The 21,254-nt window shown below is 37.8% G+C and overlaps 1 protein-coding gene across 3 annotated transcripts; it reads right to left on the bottom strand.

The window, feature by feature from the left end:
* Nucleotides 1-3,987: 3,987 nt before the first annotated feature.
* Nucleotides 3,988-20,974, bottom strand: LOC135744285 (macrophage mannose receptor 1). 3 transcript variants are annotated; one of them, XM_065262302.1, is made up of 9 exons: nucleotides 20,900-20,974; nucleotides 20,458-20,820; nucleotides 20,048-20,383; nucleotides 13,442-13,792; nucleotides 13,024-13,359; nucleotides 5,543-5,893; nucleotides 5,133-5,468; nucleotides 4,566-4,654; nucleotides 3,988-4,428 (listed from the first exon to the last, which is right to left on the bottom strand). In XM_065262302.1, the coding sequence occupies exons 1-9, from the start codon at nucleotides 20,970-20,972 to the stop codon at nucleotides 4,363-4,365; spliced, it is 2,301 nt and encodes a 766-aa protein (XP_065118374.1). In that variant the 5' UTR covers nucleotides 20,973-20,974; the 3' UTR covers nucleotides 3,988-4,362. The 3 variants fall into 3 exon arrangements, with proteins under 3 accessions (XP_065118374.1, XP_073671018.1, XP_065118375.1); XM_073814917.1 differs by having other exon boundaries at nucleotides 4,566-4,651; XM_065262303.1 differs by lacking the exon at nucleotides 13,442-13,792.
* Between the last annotated feature and the right edge of the window lie 280 nt (nucleotides 20,975-21,254).

Raw genomic sequence — 21,254 nt, 5'->3', positions numbered from 1 at the left:
CATCCAGAAACCTACAGTATAGAGAGAGAGAGATGGAACCAAAACACAGATGCACAGAAGACACATTTGAGTTGTCTTTAACCGATCAGCAGTTAAAGTTCATAACTTACATAAGATTATTTTACATACATTTTATTACACTTTTTTTACCTGTAGTGACTCCTTAAATATAAAATTGCACACAATAATAAAGATCTCTCTTACCTGAGAAATAAAACAGCTGCACGATTATTGATTTCATGTCTGCAGTTTGCTGAAGCTCACGTTGTCTTGCGTTTACAGTCAGATGGAAAATTTGCAAGTGTGTTGTTTATGTGATGTTTAAACATTTATTTGTTGCTTAAATTCCCAGCGATTGGTTGACACCAGTCAGCATCCTGTGTTGTTTTGAATAGGACACAGTGACCTTCACAGACTTGCAAAAAACAAGACCTATTTGGGTTTTTCCGTAGGTCATATGGCTGAGTGAATTGGCATGTTTTTGTACAGCAAAAACAAATGACCGTGGAAAGAAAATTTTCACACATTGGAGATAATGGTAGTGCACTGCAGCATGATATACTGTAAAACTCTGAAATAACATTGCACATTCCACTCGTAAATCATTTTTTGCGGTGAAATAAAAAGCAAAATCACACCGCTCACAACCATTCTCTATATTAACTTTTTTGTAAAGAAACATTGCATTTTATTATTTTAAAACTCTTATAAAACATTATTTCAGAATGTTCTGTAAAAACATTTCTCTAGAAAACACAATTCACTTATTAGGTTTAGTTGTTGATGTTTTGTTTCATTTAAAGTCACCATTATGGTGATCAGTGTTTGTTTTAGTTAGACCCTTGATGTTATGCTTGCTAGTTTTTTCCTGGTTGCATTAACTTTGTGTGTATAAACACATTTGTTATAATAATGTAAAGTTAATAGTGCAATTCTGTGGTGATTGGTCTGTAATGATAAAGATCATCATCTAATAAATTGATTGGCTCACTCATCAAAAGTTTGGTTTCTAAACATGGAGTGAACATTATATTATGACATTGCCATAACGTTTGAAAATAGTAGAATGTAACATTCCTTTAACATTTAGAAAACCAAAAACTTTCTTTAAAACCTTAAAAAACTGGGCAGTTTTTATGTTGGCAGAACGTTCTTGGGAACGTTGGCAACTTTCAAAACTGAAAAAATTATTCATTGAATTTAATCATTAAAAATTTTTTTTAATTTTTTTTAAAGTAAGTGGTTGCAATCAATTTATTTATGCTACATTTAAACAAAAAATATTAGTAAAGTAAAATAAAATATAAAACTTTTGTTTAAATGTAGCTTAAATAAATTGATTGCAATCACTTACAGTACCTTAAAAAAATTTATTAAATTCAATGAATCATTTTTTTCAGTGAAGGAACGTTCTTAGAAATTTTCTCTGTTAGCTGGGTCCGGTCCAAATGTAAGTGGGTTTGTTTAAATAAGTGATTAGAGATCTGGCTTAGGGCTGTCACGGTTATGAAATTTGGCTGACGGTTAATTATTTAATACATTGTGAGGATTATGATGATTAATTGCCTGTTTATTGCTTTGACATTTAATTCTTATACATTTTTTTGTTTATGAAATAATTTTCACAGATTGTTGTGACTATTTAAAGTAAATCTTTTGCATGGTTTATCTGGCAGTAAATATTTTTACACATAACACATTTTAAAAGTAATCTGACACGGTCTCGTTTATGCAGGCGCTGCAGCTCCCAGAGATATGCAATCATCGGGGTGATCTGAAATAATCGCAATGAGGTCAAACATTGTGACAGCCCTAATCTGGCTTTACAGAAATGGCTTAGATAAAGCAAGCAGTAAGTTCAATGATGACATTTAAGTAGCTTTTATAAATGTGCCTTAAAAAACATTACTGGTAAGCCACTGGACAGAAAACTGATATATTTTCAGATATGACAGTGCAAGTTGTTTTTAGTTAAGACACCTCAAATATGCAGTTACTGCAAGTCTGGGACTGTAAATCCAAGGCAATGCAAATAATATTTCCTTGTGCAACCCTAAGCTTTTCAGACATGCAAATATTTTCTGAGGTTCTCCATGTAAATACTGAGCTTAAGCAACAAGTAAAAGGAGGTCACATGCCTGATAAATATAACAATATTGGTACAGTTAATATATAGCTTATTCTAGTTACAGTTACTACTTGTACTTGTTCAGACTGTAATGTGTATTAGTGTCATTATATATATATATATATATATATATATATATATATATATATATATATATATACACTGCATGATGGAGACGTGATACATAGTGTTAAGAGAATGAAAGGCAAATATGGAATTTGTTAGCTGACCTGTGCCAGTTAGCATCTTCTTCTGAATATCAATGAATTGCCACCATGTATCTAAAAGGTAATATGCCAATTTATATTAAGAAATACTTGTCTTCAAAGAAAGTTAAGGGTTTCTGTGTTTACTTTTATTATGTAAGTGCTTTACTGCGATCACATTTTCAAATGTAATCACTTTTTTTAGGTAATTGACATTTTGCCACAAATATTGTTGATTGAGCTTTTGTTTTAACCCAGAATATTTTTATTTATTTACTCTTAGTACACTGCCCTTGACTTGAATGTACTTGATTATAATAACTTGATTGTGATTTCAGTGATCAGGGATTGTTAATAGCAGGATCACCATAGCTGGTTTTTAATAGGACAAAGAGTCTTTCACAGATCTCTTGTAATCAAAATAATAGTAGCTGCTTGTTTACAAGTCAAAACCAGAGTGAATCGGCTCACTGCAGAGAAAATAACACTGCTTTCTTTAACTCTGCTTTTACATGCAGTTATATAGTTATGAACAGTGCTTTAAGTGGGCCGGAACGCCCCAGTACTCAGTACCGCCACTTCTAAAAATAGCTCTTGAGCGTACCACCACCTCTCCGTGCGCCAAGAACGTGCTTTTAGCGTACCGGAACGCTCATTTGCACATCTGTTTAAAAATCAGAGGTTTAATTTAATCCTTTGGCTGCGCTGCCGCTTTTCAGAGCGCCCTTAATGTACGCTTCCTAATTCGTCCCACCGAGAGCAGAGACTACATTACCCATACACCCTTGCGTTTATAAGTTAAAAGCGCATGCGTCCGTCAGTCAGTGTCAATGTGCTCTGGAGAGGTGTGTGTTTTTGTGTGAAACGCGCAACCATAGCTGCTCGGTTAAAATGAAAATACAATGAACACGTAATATGCCCACCTTGTTTAAGACTCTGAGTAGTAAAAGAACACCGTCAGAATCAGAGGACTCGCTGACATCCCACCAAGCCAGAATGATAGCTGCAGGTCAGACGCAAGCCTTGTAGGTACGTGATAATCTCCGCTGTCGCGGCTGTCAGTTTGGTTCCCCTCGACGCAATTTCGGATTTCCTCAGGCGATGTGCAGAAAACATTCTTGAAATTGTAATATATATTTAGTTTAATAGCTAAACTACACGTAAACGAAATTTCAATGAATTTGAACGACGTGCACAGTAGTTTTACCACCCGCAAAATGGAAAACAATGGGACAAAATAAATGACTTAAGAGTTTCAAATGGCCAGTATTTTGTTATTCTTGACCCCATAGACATGGTCTTGGTGTCATTTTAAAGTTTTTTTTCAAGCTCTTTCTATCTGAACAACTAGTTTTAGCATTTAACCATGCTGAAAATGTACTCACATATCTACCTTTTGCACATTTTATTAATGTTCAAAAGCTCTTTCTACAGTAGCTCTTTCTAATACTATTTTTTTCAAAATCCTTTTGCACATTTTATTTATGTTCAGTAGCTATTTCTAGCTCAAGCAAATCCACAAATTTATAAAAGGATTTATTATTTTTTACAAGGTCGTATGTTGACTGCTGAATACAAAACCCCTTCAATATAGGAGTCCAGTCAGCAAAAAATAAAAAAATAAAATAAAAAACATTAGAGTACCGGCACCTCTTTTGGGCCACTTAAAGCACTGGTTATGAATTGAAATATAAAAAAACACTAAATTTTTTATTATTTTATTGAAATTTAAAGTCACATTTTGCAAACAAACACAAATACTTAATACGTATTAAATCTGACTGAATTTAAAGCTAAACGCATAGCATCAGCAAAAATGCATCCATTAAATATTATAGAAGCACCATATCTTTATTGTCCTGCAGGATTTTATCCAGTGCCACGGTTGGATAGTTCAGATTAAGAAGAAAACTTTAAAAGAAAACTCAGGAGCACTTGTATCTATGCTCTTCATATATTCCTTTACTTTGAAGATTAGTTCCCATCACATGTAATGTTTGACGTCATTGTACAATTAATCTCTCCACTTTAATCCTTTATCCAGGCGATGTTTTTGTAGCTTTCCAGGCCCAAGCTGTTCAACTTTTCATTGATCTGGAAGACCAGCAAATACAGTTTTTGGCTACATTTACTAACCTTATACACGCTTGTTATGATACTGTGAATTAAGGATCCAAATGTATATTTTTAAACATAAATAATACACATCTAGATTTAAATGTTTCACATACCTCATTCAAAATAGCTGTCTGCATTGCAGGATCATTCAAGCTGCATCTTTGATCACAGGATACGTTTGATCTGACCGTCTGCTTGTCTTCTAAGGAAATACAAAGTAAATATTATACTCAAAACAGTAAATGCATGAATGACTACATATTATAATCAGGTCCATTAATGTTTTATTAGTATTGTATTTAATTAAACTATACAGTAAGTATAAAGTGTAAAGTCCGATATAAGGACAGCATTTAGTCTCTTTTGACTTTCAAATACCACTACAACCTGAATAGATGCTTGTGATTGGGTTTAGGGGCGGGGCCATGCTTGGTGGCTCCGGTGCGTCATCGAGCCACTGTTTTAACCCCACCCAAACAATCCCAAACTTAGAATTGGTGAAAACTGTTTAACAGTGTAGCTCCAAAATTCAATACAAGAGTTTGTAACATTTTTCAGCGATACATTTCTTCCAATTAATAATGTGTTTAAAAACATTTCTCTGAAATGGCTTTAAATTATTTCTGGTATGATAGTTTGCATATCATACTGCAATGTCATGTATAATACTGTTAACTCACCTCCATAGCAGATAATGGGTAACTTCTGGTCACAGCTGTATTGAACCCATTTCCCAGAGTCAGTTGTTGTCATGGCAACACAGTCACCAGATCCTGAAGTTCGAGATGTGTATCCTGCTGCCCAGTTTCTATAGTAGCGGTCCCATTGGTCAGACCACTGCCACGAGTCCATGAACAGACCGATCCAGACCGATTGCCCAGCTACACCAATAGCATCAAGCTGGTTCTGCTCCTGAGAGCTGCGGACCGTGGCCAGATCACTGTGATATTGTCTGCAGTAACTCTGTGCATCTGTCCAGTTTTTAGGAGAGAATAATTTGACGTATCCAGTACTTTCTATTGACAGATAAAAACACTGTTAACAGCTTTTCTTGTTCAAAATTGCACATTTAAAAGAATGAAAAACTCACCGTTGTAGCATACAATATATCGATTTTGGTCACATGGCATATCATGCCAAAACCCATTATAGCTAAACACACAATATTCATTTCCATTTGGCTGTCCTGTGTACCAGTTACTGAACTGGGAGAATGTGTTTTCTCCATTAGACCAAACCCACCGATCCTGTGTCCCCCTCTTCAGTCCAATCCACACTGATCCACCGTACCCATCATTCACTGTGTTCAGCATCCTGTTCACATCATTTATAGAGTCTACAGTAGCCAGATCAGTGTATCTCACTCTGCAGTAACTCTGAGCTTCAGCCCATGTCATATTCTTATGTATATAGTGATACGGGCGAAAAATAGGTTTGGGCGCTGTGAAAAAAAAAGGAAATTAACTCATTGTAAAAAAATGTATGAGAGTGAGCAGAACTCATTATTTGCTCTATTTAAATAAACTTTCCTGATGTAGAACACAGTGTGAATTCATTAAATATCATCTAATGAAATATTATTTTATTAAGCTTCCCAGGTATACGTAACCCTCTATGGTACTGTGTTGCCTCCAATTATATTTTTTAAAAACTGAGATGCCGAATTGATTGGTCAATCCCTGAAAGCAGTGGAACAGTAAACTGTGGCGACGAGATGTGACGTCTCCATTCCCATCCTTCAGGGAACGAGGGTTACATACGTAACCCCCTCCACTACTTTCATGAAGACATAGGGAGAGAGAGAGACAACCTGAATGGTAAAATGAATGGGCGAATTGTCTAGCCAAGGCGGATCATGCGTAAAAGCCAACGTGACAGGCTGGGAAGCTGTTTCCAGGTGCCCAGGGACCGAGGGTGACTACACAAACAAAGACGCTTAGTAAACTTCGTTTCCTCTTTAGTACAGTTGCGAAACTGACTAGAAACAAAGAACAAACAGAAACCGATATTAAACTCCAACACATTAGTAACGACTTCATAAACTTCTTCACTAACAAAATTATGGCTATTAGGGAAAACATCGAAGCTATGCAAGCGGCCACCATTTTACCCAATAGTACATTGGGCACTAGATAACCACATGAACAACTTGAATCATTTAAAACTACTACAATAGAAGAGCTCTCAAAATTAATAAAATCATCTAATCCAATCCACTTTATTTATATTGCACAATTTAGACAACATCAAGGCTACCAAAGTGCTTTACAGTTATAAGAGTATAAAATAACACCAACAATGACAGCGACAACGAAGACCACAGCAGCTCTCATAGTGCATCAAAAGCCAGGGAATAGAAATATGTTTTTAAACGAGATTTAAATCATCATTGTGTATATTAGACCCTGTTCCCACAAAATTACTAAAAGAGGTATTCCCTGTAGTGTCAGACCCAGTACTAATTATCTTTAACTCATCGTTAGAACTAGTATACGTTCCAACAGCTTTCAAACTGGCAGTTATTAGACCGCTCATAGATCATATCTAACCAACCGCTATCACTTTGTTTATGTAAATGAGGCAGAGTCATATCATGCCCCGGTTAAATATGGCGTACCACAGGGATAAGTTCTAGGTCCTATCCTGTTCTTGTTATGAAGGTAGAGTGAATTTCTCTCACTGAGCTGAGCTGTTAATAGTGACCTCTTTTAATATGCTAGCAGTGAAATGGTAAAACGTACTTCACAGGTAATTTCAGATTTTTTTTCGATTATTTTCCCAGCTACACCATCAACTTTATCCTCAACATCAACAGATGCATCACTTCTCAGTGCTGATGTTTCCTCTATACAGTGGCGGATTTAGCAAATTGGGGGCCCAGGGCGAAAGTTTGTATAGTGCCCCCTATCCGATCTTTAAAAGAGAGCAATAAGTAATTGTCTGAGTGTGAACCTAGTAATTATCACATTGACAGGAATACCAGTATTTTGTTGACCTTGTGGGAACATTTTGAGGTCTCCACGGGGAAACAAGCTTATAAACCAAACAGTCTGAAAAAAAAAATCTGAAGTAGGAGAAGGTTTTCTGTGATGATTGGGGTTAGGGTTTGGGAATAGAATATACAGTTTGTACAGGTATAAAAACCATTTCATCTATGGAATGTCCCCACAAAACATGGAAACCAGAATGTGTGTGTGTGTTTTTCCCCAAAGTTTTGAGTGAGTTTTAAAAAAAATCATTGTCAACTGAAGAGTAAAAATCCTGGATTTTTTCTTAAACATTTTGATTAGGACTCGGTTTATGCAGATTTATGAAAAAAAAGTATCTGATTGTTACAGCAGTTTAATTTAGTTGATGTTTTCATCACGAACATAACGAAAGGGTTGTGAAGTTTCCAACAGTGTATTGAGTGTTTGAACAATTTTCAAAGCATTTTCCCAAATTATGTGTCAAAATAAGATTTGTCACCAAAAATCATCCATTTGCTGAAACACAGAGAAAGTTGTGGCCAAATTAAAACTCAACAGCACCCCATAGTGGACAAAAACATCCCCATTTTTATCAGTGTAGGTCTTTTAACTATGCGATTGACTCACCAAATCCCCATTATCGCGTTAATATTTGTCTTGATTCATTTCTGTTTGTGTACTTTCCAAGTCCCAAAAAACGTTCGGAAATCAGACACAATCGATCAATTTAAATCTAAACTAAAGACATTTCTCTTTACAGGAGACATATCATGCTAAATCCACTTTCTTAGCTCTTAAATGCATTTTGTTGTATATTTGTAGTGTTTAGAAGTACATAAAAGTTGAAATTAGTCTCTTCAGGTGCTTTGTTGATATCTTTATATTCTGGTTTGGTCATATTTTCCAACCTGTTCTGATTTTTCTATTATCTATTACGTTTTTTGAACAACTACGTCACAGTATTTGCAGCGGAACTGCCAAAAAAGGACTTCGACTCCCAGCCCAACACTACCAGCAATCCGCCATTTTCAATTTCTCGCTGCGATATTGTAGTCCAAGCTCAAGGATGCAGAAGTTACGAGAGAGTAAATCAAAATGTTCGGTTGTTGAACCTGTGCCTGGTTTTATTTTTCACAGAAATTTCATTTTTTAGTGCGTGAAGCACTTCAAGGATAACTAATTCACCAATCTCCGCCAGTATAAAGAAGGATTTGCCGATAGACTTCGTCTGATTGAGGGGTCAATTACTTCTATCTTTGGAGACGACGAGCAAAGCACTTCGGTAAGCTATAAATAACTTTAAAAACAGTAAAGTACACTGTTGTCACAGCAGTGCTGTTTCTCAATCCGAAGGCTGCAGCCTGCGGATGTCGCATGTGGTCATCAACCCGGGATTAATCAAGTTGCTCTCAGATGCACATCAGAAAAGGGGTAGAAAGGGGGCCTGTGTGGCTATAATAATGAGGAATTCAGACCCAAGCATTGCAGTTTCACTTTATATAGACCTCAAATAAATGATTTGTATGTAAAAAGGACAGATTTAAAAGCATGATATGTCTGCTTTAACAAAGCATTCACATAATTTGTCTAGTAAATATACTTATCCCGCAATAGTTAGCGTGTCTGGAAAAAAGCATTCACATAACTCGTCTGGGTAATATACTTATGCTGCAATAGTCTGTCTGGAACCAAGCGGATATTAAACCACAACACTGTGTGACACTTGCATTACATGCGAACAGCCCCTATGCTAACAGGGGTTTTTTTTCTCTCTCCCTGACCCTGTCTCATCCTCAATCCAGAGGACAATGAGACTAACAGACCCAGTTCCGGCTGCTATTAAGGTCATCACACCGCTGATCTACCGGCCTTCCTTTAAAGTGATACCCAGCTGATGGGAGACCAACTACCACCACCCCCCTTTAATCTACTTATCCGTGTATAAATATATATGTTTTAATTCCCATAAAATGGTATAACATTGTACCTATTATATAATATATAAAATCAACTATGGCTCTGGCTCTCTCCTATGGTTTTATCAACCCCTTGGGAGTCTGCAGACATTAGATTAACTTAGCACCCTTTTATATATATATATATATATATATATATATATATATATATATATATATATATATATATATATATTATATATATATATTTATTAGGGGTGGGCGATATGACCAAAATCTTCTATCACGATAGGATTCATTTTATATCATGATAACGATATGTATCACGGTAGAGTTTTTTATGTTTTAATAAGGTTTTAATCTTAAATACCATAGAAATGTTCATAATTCTCACAAAAAACATATACAAGCATAGAAAGAAGATAAAAACAAACAAAACTCAAGCTCTCTGAAGATACACAGTCAATAAGAATGATAATAAATAATTATTCATGTATGTATAGGCCTATATATATTTTTATTTAAGGTAGAAAAGTGATTTAATCAGGAGCAGTGAGAGATTTTTTTCTCAATGCTGTTTGATTAACACGAGTGACAGACAGGAGCAAAATTAGGTAACTTCCCCTTTAAGACCAAAGTCCGGATCCAATACACTGTTACACATGCGCTTTCTCTTTTAGCTGTTTACTTTCTCTTAAGACCTTACTGGTCGTGTTTATGATGATGCTTGCAAAGACGGGAATTTTGACGCATATGTGTATTTAAGGCCAATAAAGCGGGAAAAATGATCACGAGCTTAATAAGCAGAGGTCGCGCGACTTGCGCGCTCCTCACAGACAGAAAGAGCAGCGGTTGCGCAACTTGTCCGCTCCTGACACACAGAAAGAACGCACGCATACAGATCTGTTGTCTGTGTTTCAATGGCTTAAAATAACTTGTTTTAAAACTGCAGTGCTTAAATACGTGTACAAACGTTACGTTTTCACGACCACACGCACAGGAGCGTGACGTGGGCACGTAACCTCGATAGAAACGATAGTCCAAAATCTCTACCGGTTGACAAATTTCTACCGGTTAATTTTGTCTACCGGTTTATCGCCCACCCCTAATATATATATATATATATATATATATATATATATATATATATATATATATATATATATATATATATATATATATATATATATATATATATATATATATATAGGCCTATATGTTACATTATTACTACGCTCGCTAGTACGATAAATCTAGCCGCTGTTTTCTGCTGCTTATGTTTATAATTTTCTCCTCCATTTATTAATATAAAGCTCCTGAGGGGTTGCGCTGTCCTTCCAGGAGGCATCGATAGCTGGACACAGCTGCATCGCGACCGCCCGCTCCACTGTAGGGATCCCAACATAGCCCTTAGCAGCTCCACCAGCAAGAGAGAGACAGATCCAAGGGAGGACCGACGGATGCCGGAGGCGTCGTAGAACACGAGTCTGCTGTCTCCATTGGCACCTCTACTGGCTGTGGATCGGGGCACTGAGAGCCGGAGGACAAACCTACCGACCCATTCAGCACTGTGATGCGGAGATCATCCTTCCGGAGCTTCGCACACACACCCTGGCGGTCCTCGACACTGGAAGAAGGGGTGAGATGCTCCCGGTGAAACAAAACCCGCCTCTGCAGATCCACGAGTGAGAGCATGAACCCCCCACTAATGCCGCCTTAAGGGCGATTTATAGTCGTGCGTAGGTGCTACGCCGTAGCTACGGCGTAGGCTATCCGTAGCCTGTGCGTAGCTCTGCGTAGCCTGACGCGCACCTCACAAAATTCCTAACAGCGCGTCGGACCTACGCGGACCGCAAGCTCTGTGATTGGTCCACCAGAACCCCTCCCGTCAGGTAAAAAAAACTGCGTCATAGGTATTTCCGGTTGAGACGGTGAAAACAAAGATGAGCCAAGTCGAGGAGTGATTTAACTAAAACTGCAACATAAGTCGCTGTTTATTTACTTACATCATTGCTGGTCTTCTCAAATTATACACAACAAGTTGCTATTTTTTCTTCGTTTGTGGGTTAACTTGCTTAGCTTCTTCTTCTGTGACGACTTCTGCTGCTACTGTGGTTACACGCGTGATTACTGCCAACCAGCGGTTTCGCGTGTCTTTGCACGTCGACGCGGACGGCGACGCACAAGTATAAATGAAAACCGACGCGGAACCTACGCCGTCGCTGCTACGCCGTAGGACCTACGCACGAGTATAAATCGCCCTTTAGTGTGCTTGAGTCAGAGATCATGATTATCCTTGGGAACCATGTACTTGCCGCATCCAGAGCTGCACGGACAAAATGACATCTTGAAAAAGACACACCACGCCGTGACATGAGAGAATGGCTGTCTTGACAAAGACACAAATTCTACTCGTGCTGCTCTGAAAAATCACTCTTATAGTTGCTTAGTTGATGAAGCACACAGGGGAGAGAGGCAACGCACACACTCAAACTCAGGTTTTAGATAAATAAAAAAAAAGAGGTGGAAACCGCTAGCGTCCGCTGTGGTGCTGTCTGATTTATTTTCTCTCATACTATGCTTTTAACCTCTGATTTGCTAAGGCTAACTTGCAATTCTATAGTATCTTTCAATAATGCCCTTTTTGCTAGTTTATCTGCCATCTCATTTCCCCTGATCCCCACATGTGCTGGAACCCACATAAACTTGACCTGACTGCCCTTACTGACTATATTTGTGCTTAGCTGCAGTACATCATACATAATATCGTGTATACTTTTTGATAGAAACGATCTTAAACTTCCTAAAACTGAAGAGGAGTCCAAGCATATCAACGCCTTTACCTGTCCTTCTTTTCCAGCCACCGCAATGCTTCCAATATTGCCAACATTTCTACAGTGTAAACCCCTAACTTGTTTGATATTCTTCTACTAATTTCAATTTGTTGCCCTGGTATTGCTACTCCAAATCCTGTAACTTCTGTCTCAGGATCCTTTGCCCCCAGCTCAGGACAGCAAACACAAGAGCATTAAATAAGGGAGCAAATCAAGAGGGGAACAGGTGACATGCATCAAACAATAATGGGAAGATAAACGAGGAAACGAGGGGCGGGGTCAGGAGACGAGACAGAAAGCACATGGCTTAAATAAACAAAGCCAGTGCTTTCACTCGAAACATGGGCCTGTCATGATCCTGCCTCAAGACTAATAATAAAACAAGGACAAGAGGGCAGAATCATGACACCTAATTTCTAATTCTTATCAAATTACATCAGTTTCCTCAAAAAAGCTCAAGATGTGTTTCGTACCAAGAGAGGTCACACTAAATACTGACTGATGCCTGAAGAATTGTTTTGTTTTCATATTTCCTGTATTGTCTGTGTGTATCTTAAAAAAATTGATTGAAAAATAAATATGGATAGACATTAAAACTTAAAAAACAACAAGTCTGGTGGTGGTGGTGGTGGCCTAAGACTTTTGCACAGTACTGTATATATATAATTTTTTTGGTTGCATAAAATGTCAAATACCTAAATGTAGTCTTTACAATGTTGCCTTAAGGCAACAAACTTTCCTCACTGATATCATAATGCGTACCATAGAAGGTTAAGAAATAAAAGTAAAAAAGCCATTGATAAACATCAGAATTCTGACTAATGTTTTCATTTATTTTTCAAAGAAACTAACCTCCATGGCAGATAAAAGGACGCTGTAGATCACAACTGTACTGAACCCAATTCCCAGAGTCAGCTGTTGTCATGGCAACACAGTCACCAGACCCTGAAGTCCGAGATGTGTATCCTGCTGCCCAGTTTCTATAGTAGCGGTCCCATTGGTCAGACCACTGCCACGAGTCCATGAACAGACCGATCCAGACCGATTGCCCAGCTACACCAATAGCATCAAGCTGGTTCTGCTCCTGAGAGCTGCGGACCGTGGCCAGATCACTGTGATATTGTCTGCAGTAACTCTGTGCATCTGTCCAGTTTTTAGGAGTGAATAATTTGACGTATCCAGTACTTTCTATTGACAGATAAAAACTCTGTTAACAGCTTTTCTTGTTCAAAATTGCACATTTATACATTAAAAAGAATGAAAAACTCACCGTTGTAGCATACAATATATCGATTTTGGTCACATGGCATATCATGCCAAAACCCATTATAGGTAAACACACAATATTCATTTCCATTTGGCTGTCCTGTGTACCAGTTACTGAACTGTGAGATTGTGTTTTCTCCATTAGACCAAACCCACCGATCCTGTGTCCCCCTCTTCAGTCCAATCCACACTGATCCACGGTACCCATCATTCACTGTATTCAGCATCCTGTTCACATCATTTATAGAGTCTACAGTAGCCAGATCAGTGTATCTCACTCTGCAGTAACTCTGAGCTTCTCCCCATGTCATATTCTTATGTATATAGTGATACGGGCGAAAAATAGGTTTGGGCGCTGTGTAAAAAAGGTATGAGAGTGAGCAGAGCTCATTATTTGCTCTATTTAAATAAACTTTCCTGATGTAGAACACAGTGTGAACACATTAAATATCATCTCTATATTATTAGATTTAGTGACAGCCGGTGATTTCTTTTTCTGATGTGAAACTCGTCAGAACATGTTTTTAGCCCGTCATGTTTGTGGCTTATCATGTCAAAATATGTGTTCGGCGTGTCATGTGAACCTATGTGCATTACGCGTCATGTCAAAATACATGTCTGCTGCAGATACCTTTGTAGGGGGTTATGATAAAAGAGATGCTCGTGTTTGCCAGATACTCACTTAGGGCCCTATCTTGCACCCAGCGCAATTGACTTTGTCAGTGACGCATGTATCATTCGTATTTTGCACCGGCACACAGCGGGTTTTTCCCTCCACAGACGCACGTCGGCAAACTAGGGAATGAACTTGCGCTCCCTGGGCGGTTCAGCGCAAAAAAGGAGGCGTGTTCCGGCGCAAACCATCCCTGATGCTATTTTGCAGTTTCAAAAAACAATTGCGCCACATGACCAGAAAAAAAAGTTTAAAGTCACTGATGATTTGCGCGTTGTTCATTATGCTATTTTAAGGGCGCATGCTTGACCATAATGTGTAGCGTGCAAAACGCGCACACACTTTGCTTATCTAATCTACACAGATGCAACAGTTATTTTTGCAAATCATAAATTGTTACAATAAAAAATATTAACACACGAGATAAGGGAAATCATAGTGGTGAGCATTGTGGTGATAGTTTTTATTTATTGTGTGGCTGCATTAAAAAATTCTCATGCAAATAACGATTAAAATATTTTCATACGTTTGTTGTGTGGCTGTATTACATTTATTTTATGTAATTAATAATTCAAATGTTTTCATAAGAAACCTTAATGTACGTGAACTTGATTTGTAAGTGTACTTTGGGGTTGGACTGCTTGCGTTTCTTGGCTTTCAGCGGTGAGGGTGGACGCAGCGATGTCCTCTGCTGGCGTCTGTGTAGAGGCAGATCCACCTCCTGTTACACGGCGTGGCCGATTTATGCTGGCAAGCTTGGGATTCCCCCGTCTCCTGACATCATTGTAGCGCTTGCGGCGCAACGTCCTGGGGATGCCAGCTGATGAGACAATTGTGGCTATTTCCTCCCACGCCTGTTTAACCGACGCTGATTTGGGCGGATTTCTCCCATCCCCATACAAAACAACTTCTCTGTCTTTGACTGCTCTTACAAGAACGTCGGTCTCCTCGGCTGTGAACCGCTCCTAGTGTGCGCCTGGTAAATCCGTCATGATAATAGCAACCCTGCACGGAACTTGCGCACTTGCGTTTAAAGGGAATGTTGGATAGCGTTCTGATTGGTTTATTTGACGTTACGCCCAGACCACACCTATGAATAATGAACCTACTTCAGACCAACCCCTTATTGAATTGCAACAGCGCCCAAGATCCGCCCACAAAGTCACTTGCACTTTGCGCTTCGCACTTGCGTTTCAGATCGTTAAAATAGGGCCCCTAATCTCATGTGTAATCAGATTTTAATGTTAAGTGACTGTCTAGCGAGTATTTTGTAAAAGTGAGTCTCTTTTATTATTATTTTTATTCATGCCCCTCAGAAGAAAAGTCACCGGCCGCCACTGTTAAGATTACCAGGTATACTTAACCCTCTATGGTACTGTGTTGTGTAACATGGCTTATTTTAGTATTTTTTTTTTTTTAAATTGATGATGGTGAATTGATTGGTCAATCCTATCTCAAGGAAGGAGAGTTCCAATACTATGCAATGAAAATGCACAAAAGACCCACAGGCGGTCTATTTTGCTGCTTCTTTTAGCACATGTGCACATGGGGCCATATTTTCTCCAACTAAAAGGGCATTTTTGTAATAATTTTCATCCAGATGAATGCCTACAAAAAAATTGATGTCACCTTCATTAGAACGTAAATACGTTTTTAAAACAAATTTATATTATATATCAACAAATATATGTTAGAAAATAAAAAAGCATGTTGCCTTAAGGCAACATTCACATAAGGCGTTCTCATGCATGGCGATTAAGACCCCGAACGTGACAGTAACTTTCAGTGCAGACAAAACACTGGGGATAGCTTTAATAATTTGTGTTGTTCCAATGTAGTGACTGCGTGTATGTAACTGGCTGACTATGTTAGCATTGCATTGTGGGTTAGTATTTTAATTATTATTTTTTTATTAATTATACTCCCAATTTTAATCAGTATTCATTATAACCAAATTTATTTGCAGCACATTTTTTTATTTATTATTATGTTCATTATTATTTTTAGAAGTAAGTAAAACAGTAAGTGCGTTTACATGCACAGTCTTACGCCGATTATGCTTAATAAACTGATAACACGTGGGGTCATGTAAAGCCCATAAACAGCGTAAGCAAAAACCGATCAGCACAGGTAGTTTTTTGCTCATTACGCCGTTATCGCGTGGCATGTAAACACCTTAACCGGCTTTCTCACAGTTTTGTCCATGTGCGCATGTCTCCGCGTATGAAAGATAAACGTCACACGCGGAAGTGAGTGCAAAGTAATGCATAAAAGTCTCCGCTGGACTAAAGCAGTTGGCAGAGAAACTGTTAAAATAGAAGCTTATGTTACATTTACAGGGTTCCCGCGGGGTCTTAAAAAGCCTTAAAAGCATTGAATTTATGAATTTGGAAATAATACCTTAAAAAGACTTAAAAAAGTCTTAAATTTTGATGTCTGGGTCTTAAAAATTGTGCTGTATGTAACTTCTCCATATTTTTCCTTAAAAGTTTCTTTGTCAACCACATTTTGATTAAATCAGGGATGCAAACACATCGCTTTTCGGCGCCTGCGGCTTTTTATTATTAATGGCATTTTGGTTGCGAGCACATCGTGTCTCTCCCGATGAGTCTGCTGTACGTTCACGTGCTCGCTGTTTCTCGATGAATTGGGTGCGACATGAAGCGAGTTCAGCGTCACATGTTTCTGAACTTGAGCAGAGATGTATGCATAGAGGTTTTCACGGAGGACCGGGTCCGATTACCTTATGTGTAAAACCCGAGTCGATAGGAAAACGGCCGTGATCAGAGTCAGTCAGCGCTAATGTTCACGTGCAGTTTCAAGCTGCGTGCCTCCGTTTCTATTGCGATAACAACTGGCTTGGTTTGAAAGTCACGACCACGCGCTGCGGTTTCTTTCTCCGTCCCTTTGTTTAATAATATTATTATTAATGAATATCTAAAAAGTTTATATATATATAAAAAGTTTGCTCAAAGATCACAGAGATGGTAGCAAAAAAGAATTGTGAATGTCAAGCCCATTGCACGAGCAAAGCTCAAGCTGACTCTAGACATAATAATCTTTTTTTTTTTATTAAGGACACTCTGTCTTGGTCCATAAAACAACAAACAACAGATATACACACATAGACACATACAGTTACACTTACTCATGTACATATAAACTAAAACGCCAATGATTCCACATCCTTGAAAAGAACCTGGCTGAACTCTGTGCCAGGTTCGTCAATAATAAAACTCACTCACATAATATAAAAACTCACTGGGACAGCAAGTAGACTTTTGAATCTAAAATAATAAGTGGATAAAGCTCTTTTAATCCGCAAGAGAGGAATTTAAAGAGGCACTTTTACTGCTTCTGCTCTATCTAAAAAGGAAAGAAAACTACATAAACCATAACACACCAATTACATTTATAATCTCTAGACCTGCACTTTCTATCATTAATATACTATACATATTATTGTATTCAAAAGAGTTTGATAAAAGGGGTCATCTACACAAGTATTGCTTCATATGTCAGTGCAAAAACAGTAAAGTGTTTTGTGATGCTTTGACAAACGTTGTCAGCTTTGTTCATTTATGGTTGGATTTATTAAATATAATGTGAAATTAATATAAATTAATGCAGCCAGATGGAAGGCCCTGGTTACGTTGCAGGAGGTGGCCAGGAAGAAGAGGAAGGAGTAAAGCAAGAAGAAGTGCAAGATAGTTCAATAAGAGTTTTGGTTTAACATAAAAAGTTAAATTGAATATTCCAAATTAATGTCGGCGTCTTTTGATTTTCGAATTTCATTTTACTCTATATACATAGGTTGGTAGGGATGGCAGGGGTCGGTGGCAATGTAGCCTAAGTATCTGGATATTTGCCTGGGTGTGAGGGCTTAGATTACCTTTCTCTTTTTTGAACATACATGTGTTTGCATCTCTGTTTGTTTAATAACGTAGTATAAATAAAGAGTGGCGGATCCAATAATTGAGAACGCAACACAGTCCCGGGTCACAGTACAAAATACTGCGAACACGTGATGCCTTCAGTAAATGAAGATCACCACAACCATAGACTGCAACACAACACAGCAACAGGCAAAGGAGAAGCGGGAAAAATCAAATAAAATCTCAGAAATTCCTTAACAACTTAACATTGTTTGGCAAACTTTCTTGTGGCCTACTGAAATTTTTTTTCACACCTGCTTGGCTTATCATCTTTTACCCATTTCACATCGGAAAAATAAATGAACACAAGTTCAAGGATTTTAGTTTTTGTTTGCTGGTAGGGACGTGAAATGGGTATTAATTTTTTATATAAATGGTCTTAAAAAGGTCTTAAAAAGACTTGAATTTAACTTGAAGAAACCTGTAGGAACCCTGATTTACAGGTTTTGCAGACACGAGAAGAGATACAGTAATATAGCTTAAGACAGATATGCCGTCGGCTTTTTGATGGACTATTATGTACTGTAGGTGGTGACGTCACTGCCTGCGAGAAAACGGATAATTCTCCAAGTCCCATATAAACGCAGTTGACTGCATAGCCGGCTTATGGATTTGCATGTAAACGCATGAAAACAGTTTTCTATAATAAGCAGATTTTTAATAGTTATCCGCTTATTCTGCGCATGTAAACGCACTCACTGACTCAAGTGGCCGGGCAATGCATGCCCCCTAAAGCCCGGGATACACTGCACGATTATTGCACTGTAAAAAAATTCTGTAGAAATTGCAGCTGGGTTGCCGTAGATTTAAATTTATGTTTTTTACTGGCAACATTTTGTTCAAAGTTAAATAAACATTAAAAATTTGTCTTTACAGAGTCTTTGTCTTTACAGAGTAAAACTAAAAAAAACAGCATCAAGCAAAACATTCTGGGAAAAAACATCTGAAGCAAAAAACTGAAAAAGGTTGATGATGATTTTTGGTTCCCAGATTGCTTTGCACGATGCTGTTATTGTATAGTTTTATTCTGTAAAGATAAAGACTTGTTAATATTTAAAATTTATTTAACTTTGAACAAACTCTTGTCAGTAAATAAAATAAATTTAAATCTACGGTAAATTACCGGCAACCCAGCTGCAATAACATTGTAATTTCTACGGATATTTTTACAGTGTGGCTGTCCCAGACGAAAGATTGCCATCGTGAAACAATCGTCGCGATTTCTGTGATCATAGCTCTTCATCGGTGGTCCTATGTTGTACAGTGTGATAAGCTAATGATCTTATAGGAGGGCGAAAATCCTGCAGTGTATTGCGTTTGTGGCGCCAACACTGCCTAGGCTGCTTTTTTCCACCTTGGAAGGGCAAGGTAAGTAAAGAAGGCCATATGGGCAGTTCCCGGGCAACCTGAGCAACCTCCCTGTGCACGTCCCTGCTGCGCTAAATTTTACTATATAATTAAGCTCATTAAATTCCTTCAAATTCCGCATCCACTGGACAGAGCAGAGCGAACGTCAAAGGACAAGATGTGTACATTAACTGATAGATGACATCTGTGTAGTTCATCTCGTCATATTAGGTTCATTTGAATACAAGTATTTATTATTTAAAATATATTGTGGATGTGGCATTAGATGAAAATATTTTAAAGAAATTCAGTAGGCTACTAAATAAGTAAAAAGTACACAAATGTGTATATTCCATGTCTCAGAGTAGTTGAGTATCATAGTAAATAATTGATTATCTTAAACATTTTATTGCATTCGGTCTTATAGACCTACCTGTTGAAGTCTCTGTATAAATGTAATATATATATACTGTGTATATATACTGATATATACTCTATATATATTGCACTTTTAATTTTTAAATAATTTTAAACAAAAATTCTCATTGATATCATAATGCGTACCATAGAGGGTTAAGAAATAAAAGTAAAAAAAGCCATTGATAAACATCAGAATTCTGACTAATGTTTTCATTTATTTTTTAAAGAAACTAACCTCCATGGCAGATAAAAGGACGCTGTATATCACAACTGTACTGAACCCATTTCCCAGAGTCAGCTGTTGTCATGGCAACACAGTCACCAGATCCTGAAGTCCGAGATGTGTATCCTGCTGCCCAGTTTCTATAGAAGCGGCTCCATTGGTCAGACCACTGCCACGAGTCCATGAACAGACCGATCCAGACATATACACCAGATACACCAAGAGCATCAAGCTGGTTCTGCTCCTGAGAGCTGCGGACCGTGGCCAGATCAGTGTGATTCTGTCTGCAGTAATTCTGTGCATCTGTCCAGTTTTTAGAAGTCGATAATTTTACATATCCTGTACTTTCTATTGACAGATGAAAAACTTTGTTATCAGTTTTCTTGTTCAAAATTACACATAAAAAATAACAAAAAACTCACCATTGTAGCAAATATGATAAAGAGCTCGGTCACATGGCATATCATGCCAAAACCCATTAAAGCTACACACACAATATTCATTTCCATTTGGCTGTCCTGTGGCCCAGTTACTGTACTGGGAGAATGTGTTTTCTCCATTAGACCAAACCCAACGATCCTGTGTCCCCCTCTTCAGTCCAATCCACACTGATCCACGGTACCCATCATTCACTGTGTTCAGCATCCTGTTCACATCATTTATAGAGTCTACAGTAGCCAGATCAGTGTATCTCACTCTGCAGTAACTCTGAGCTTCAGCCCATGTCATACTTATGTTTATGTACTGATACTTTCGCCAAAGACCAGAAGCGCTGCACAGAAGCCCTGTAAAAATGAACATGTTTAAATATATACAGCTGCACACATATACTTGTTAAAAACTGATTTAAATTGTGAAACCAACCTGACAGCAGAAACAGCACAAACAAATTCATGTTCATAACTGCTGTCACAGCTCCTCTCTGATGTTTCAGCATCACTGCACGCTGCTCGGTTATAATGAAAGCAACAGGAAGATCAGCAAACAAATAACATACGATACACAGGAAACCAATAAATCCCACCTCTCATATTTTCATTTGAACTTCTCTTATCAAATCCACATTAATATCTTTAAGGGAGACAAATAGGATTATAACAGCACTGACACATTTTAAATGCCAATGTTAAGACTGAGTGTTATATTTGAATCCATAAAGAGATCTCATGGAAACAAACAGGAGAATTTAAACTCAGACAATTAAAATTCTTGTTAAGGA

Source organism: Paramisgurnus dabryanus, chromosome 6, assembly GCF_030506205.2.
Source record: "Paramisgurnus dabryanus chromosome 6, PD_genome_1.1, whole genome shotgun sequence".
NCBI classification, from domain to species: Eukaryota; Metazoa; Chordata; class Actinopteri; order Cypriniformes; family Cobitidae; genus Paramisgurnus; species Paramisgurnus dabryanus.
This window is presented reverse-complemented; position numbering and strand designations above follow the sequence as displayed.

Coding starts and splice junctions, on each gene's coding strand:
- LOC135744285 (XM_065262302.1), bottom strand. CDS start 20,972: ATGCTGAAACATCAGAGAGGAGCTGTGACAGCAGTTATGAACATGAAT. Junction 20,384..20,457: donor TTATCATATTTGCTACAATG/GTGAGTTTTTTG, acceptor ATCTGTCAATAG/AAAGTACAGGATATGTAAAA. Junction 13,360..13,441: donor ATATATTGTATGCTACAACG/GTGAGTTTTTCA, acceptor ATCTGTCAATAG/AAAGTACTGGATACGTCAAA.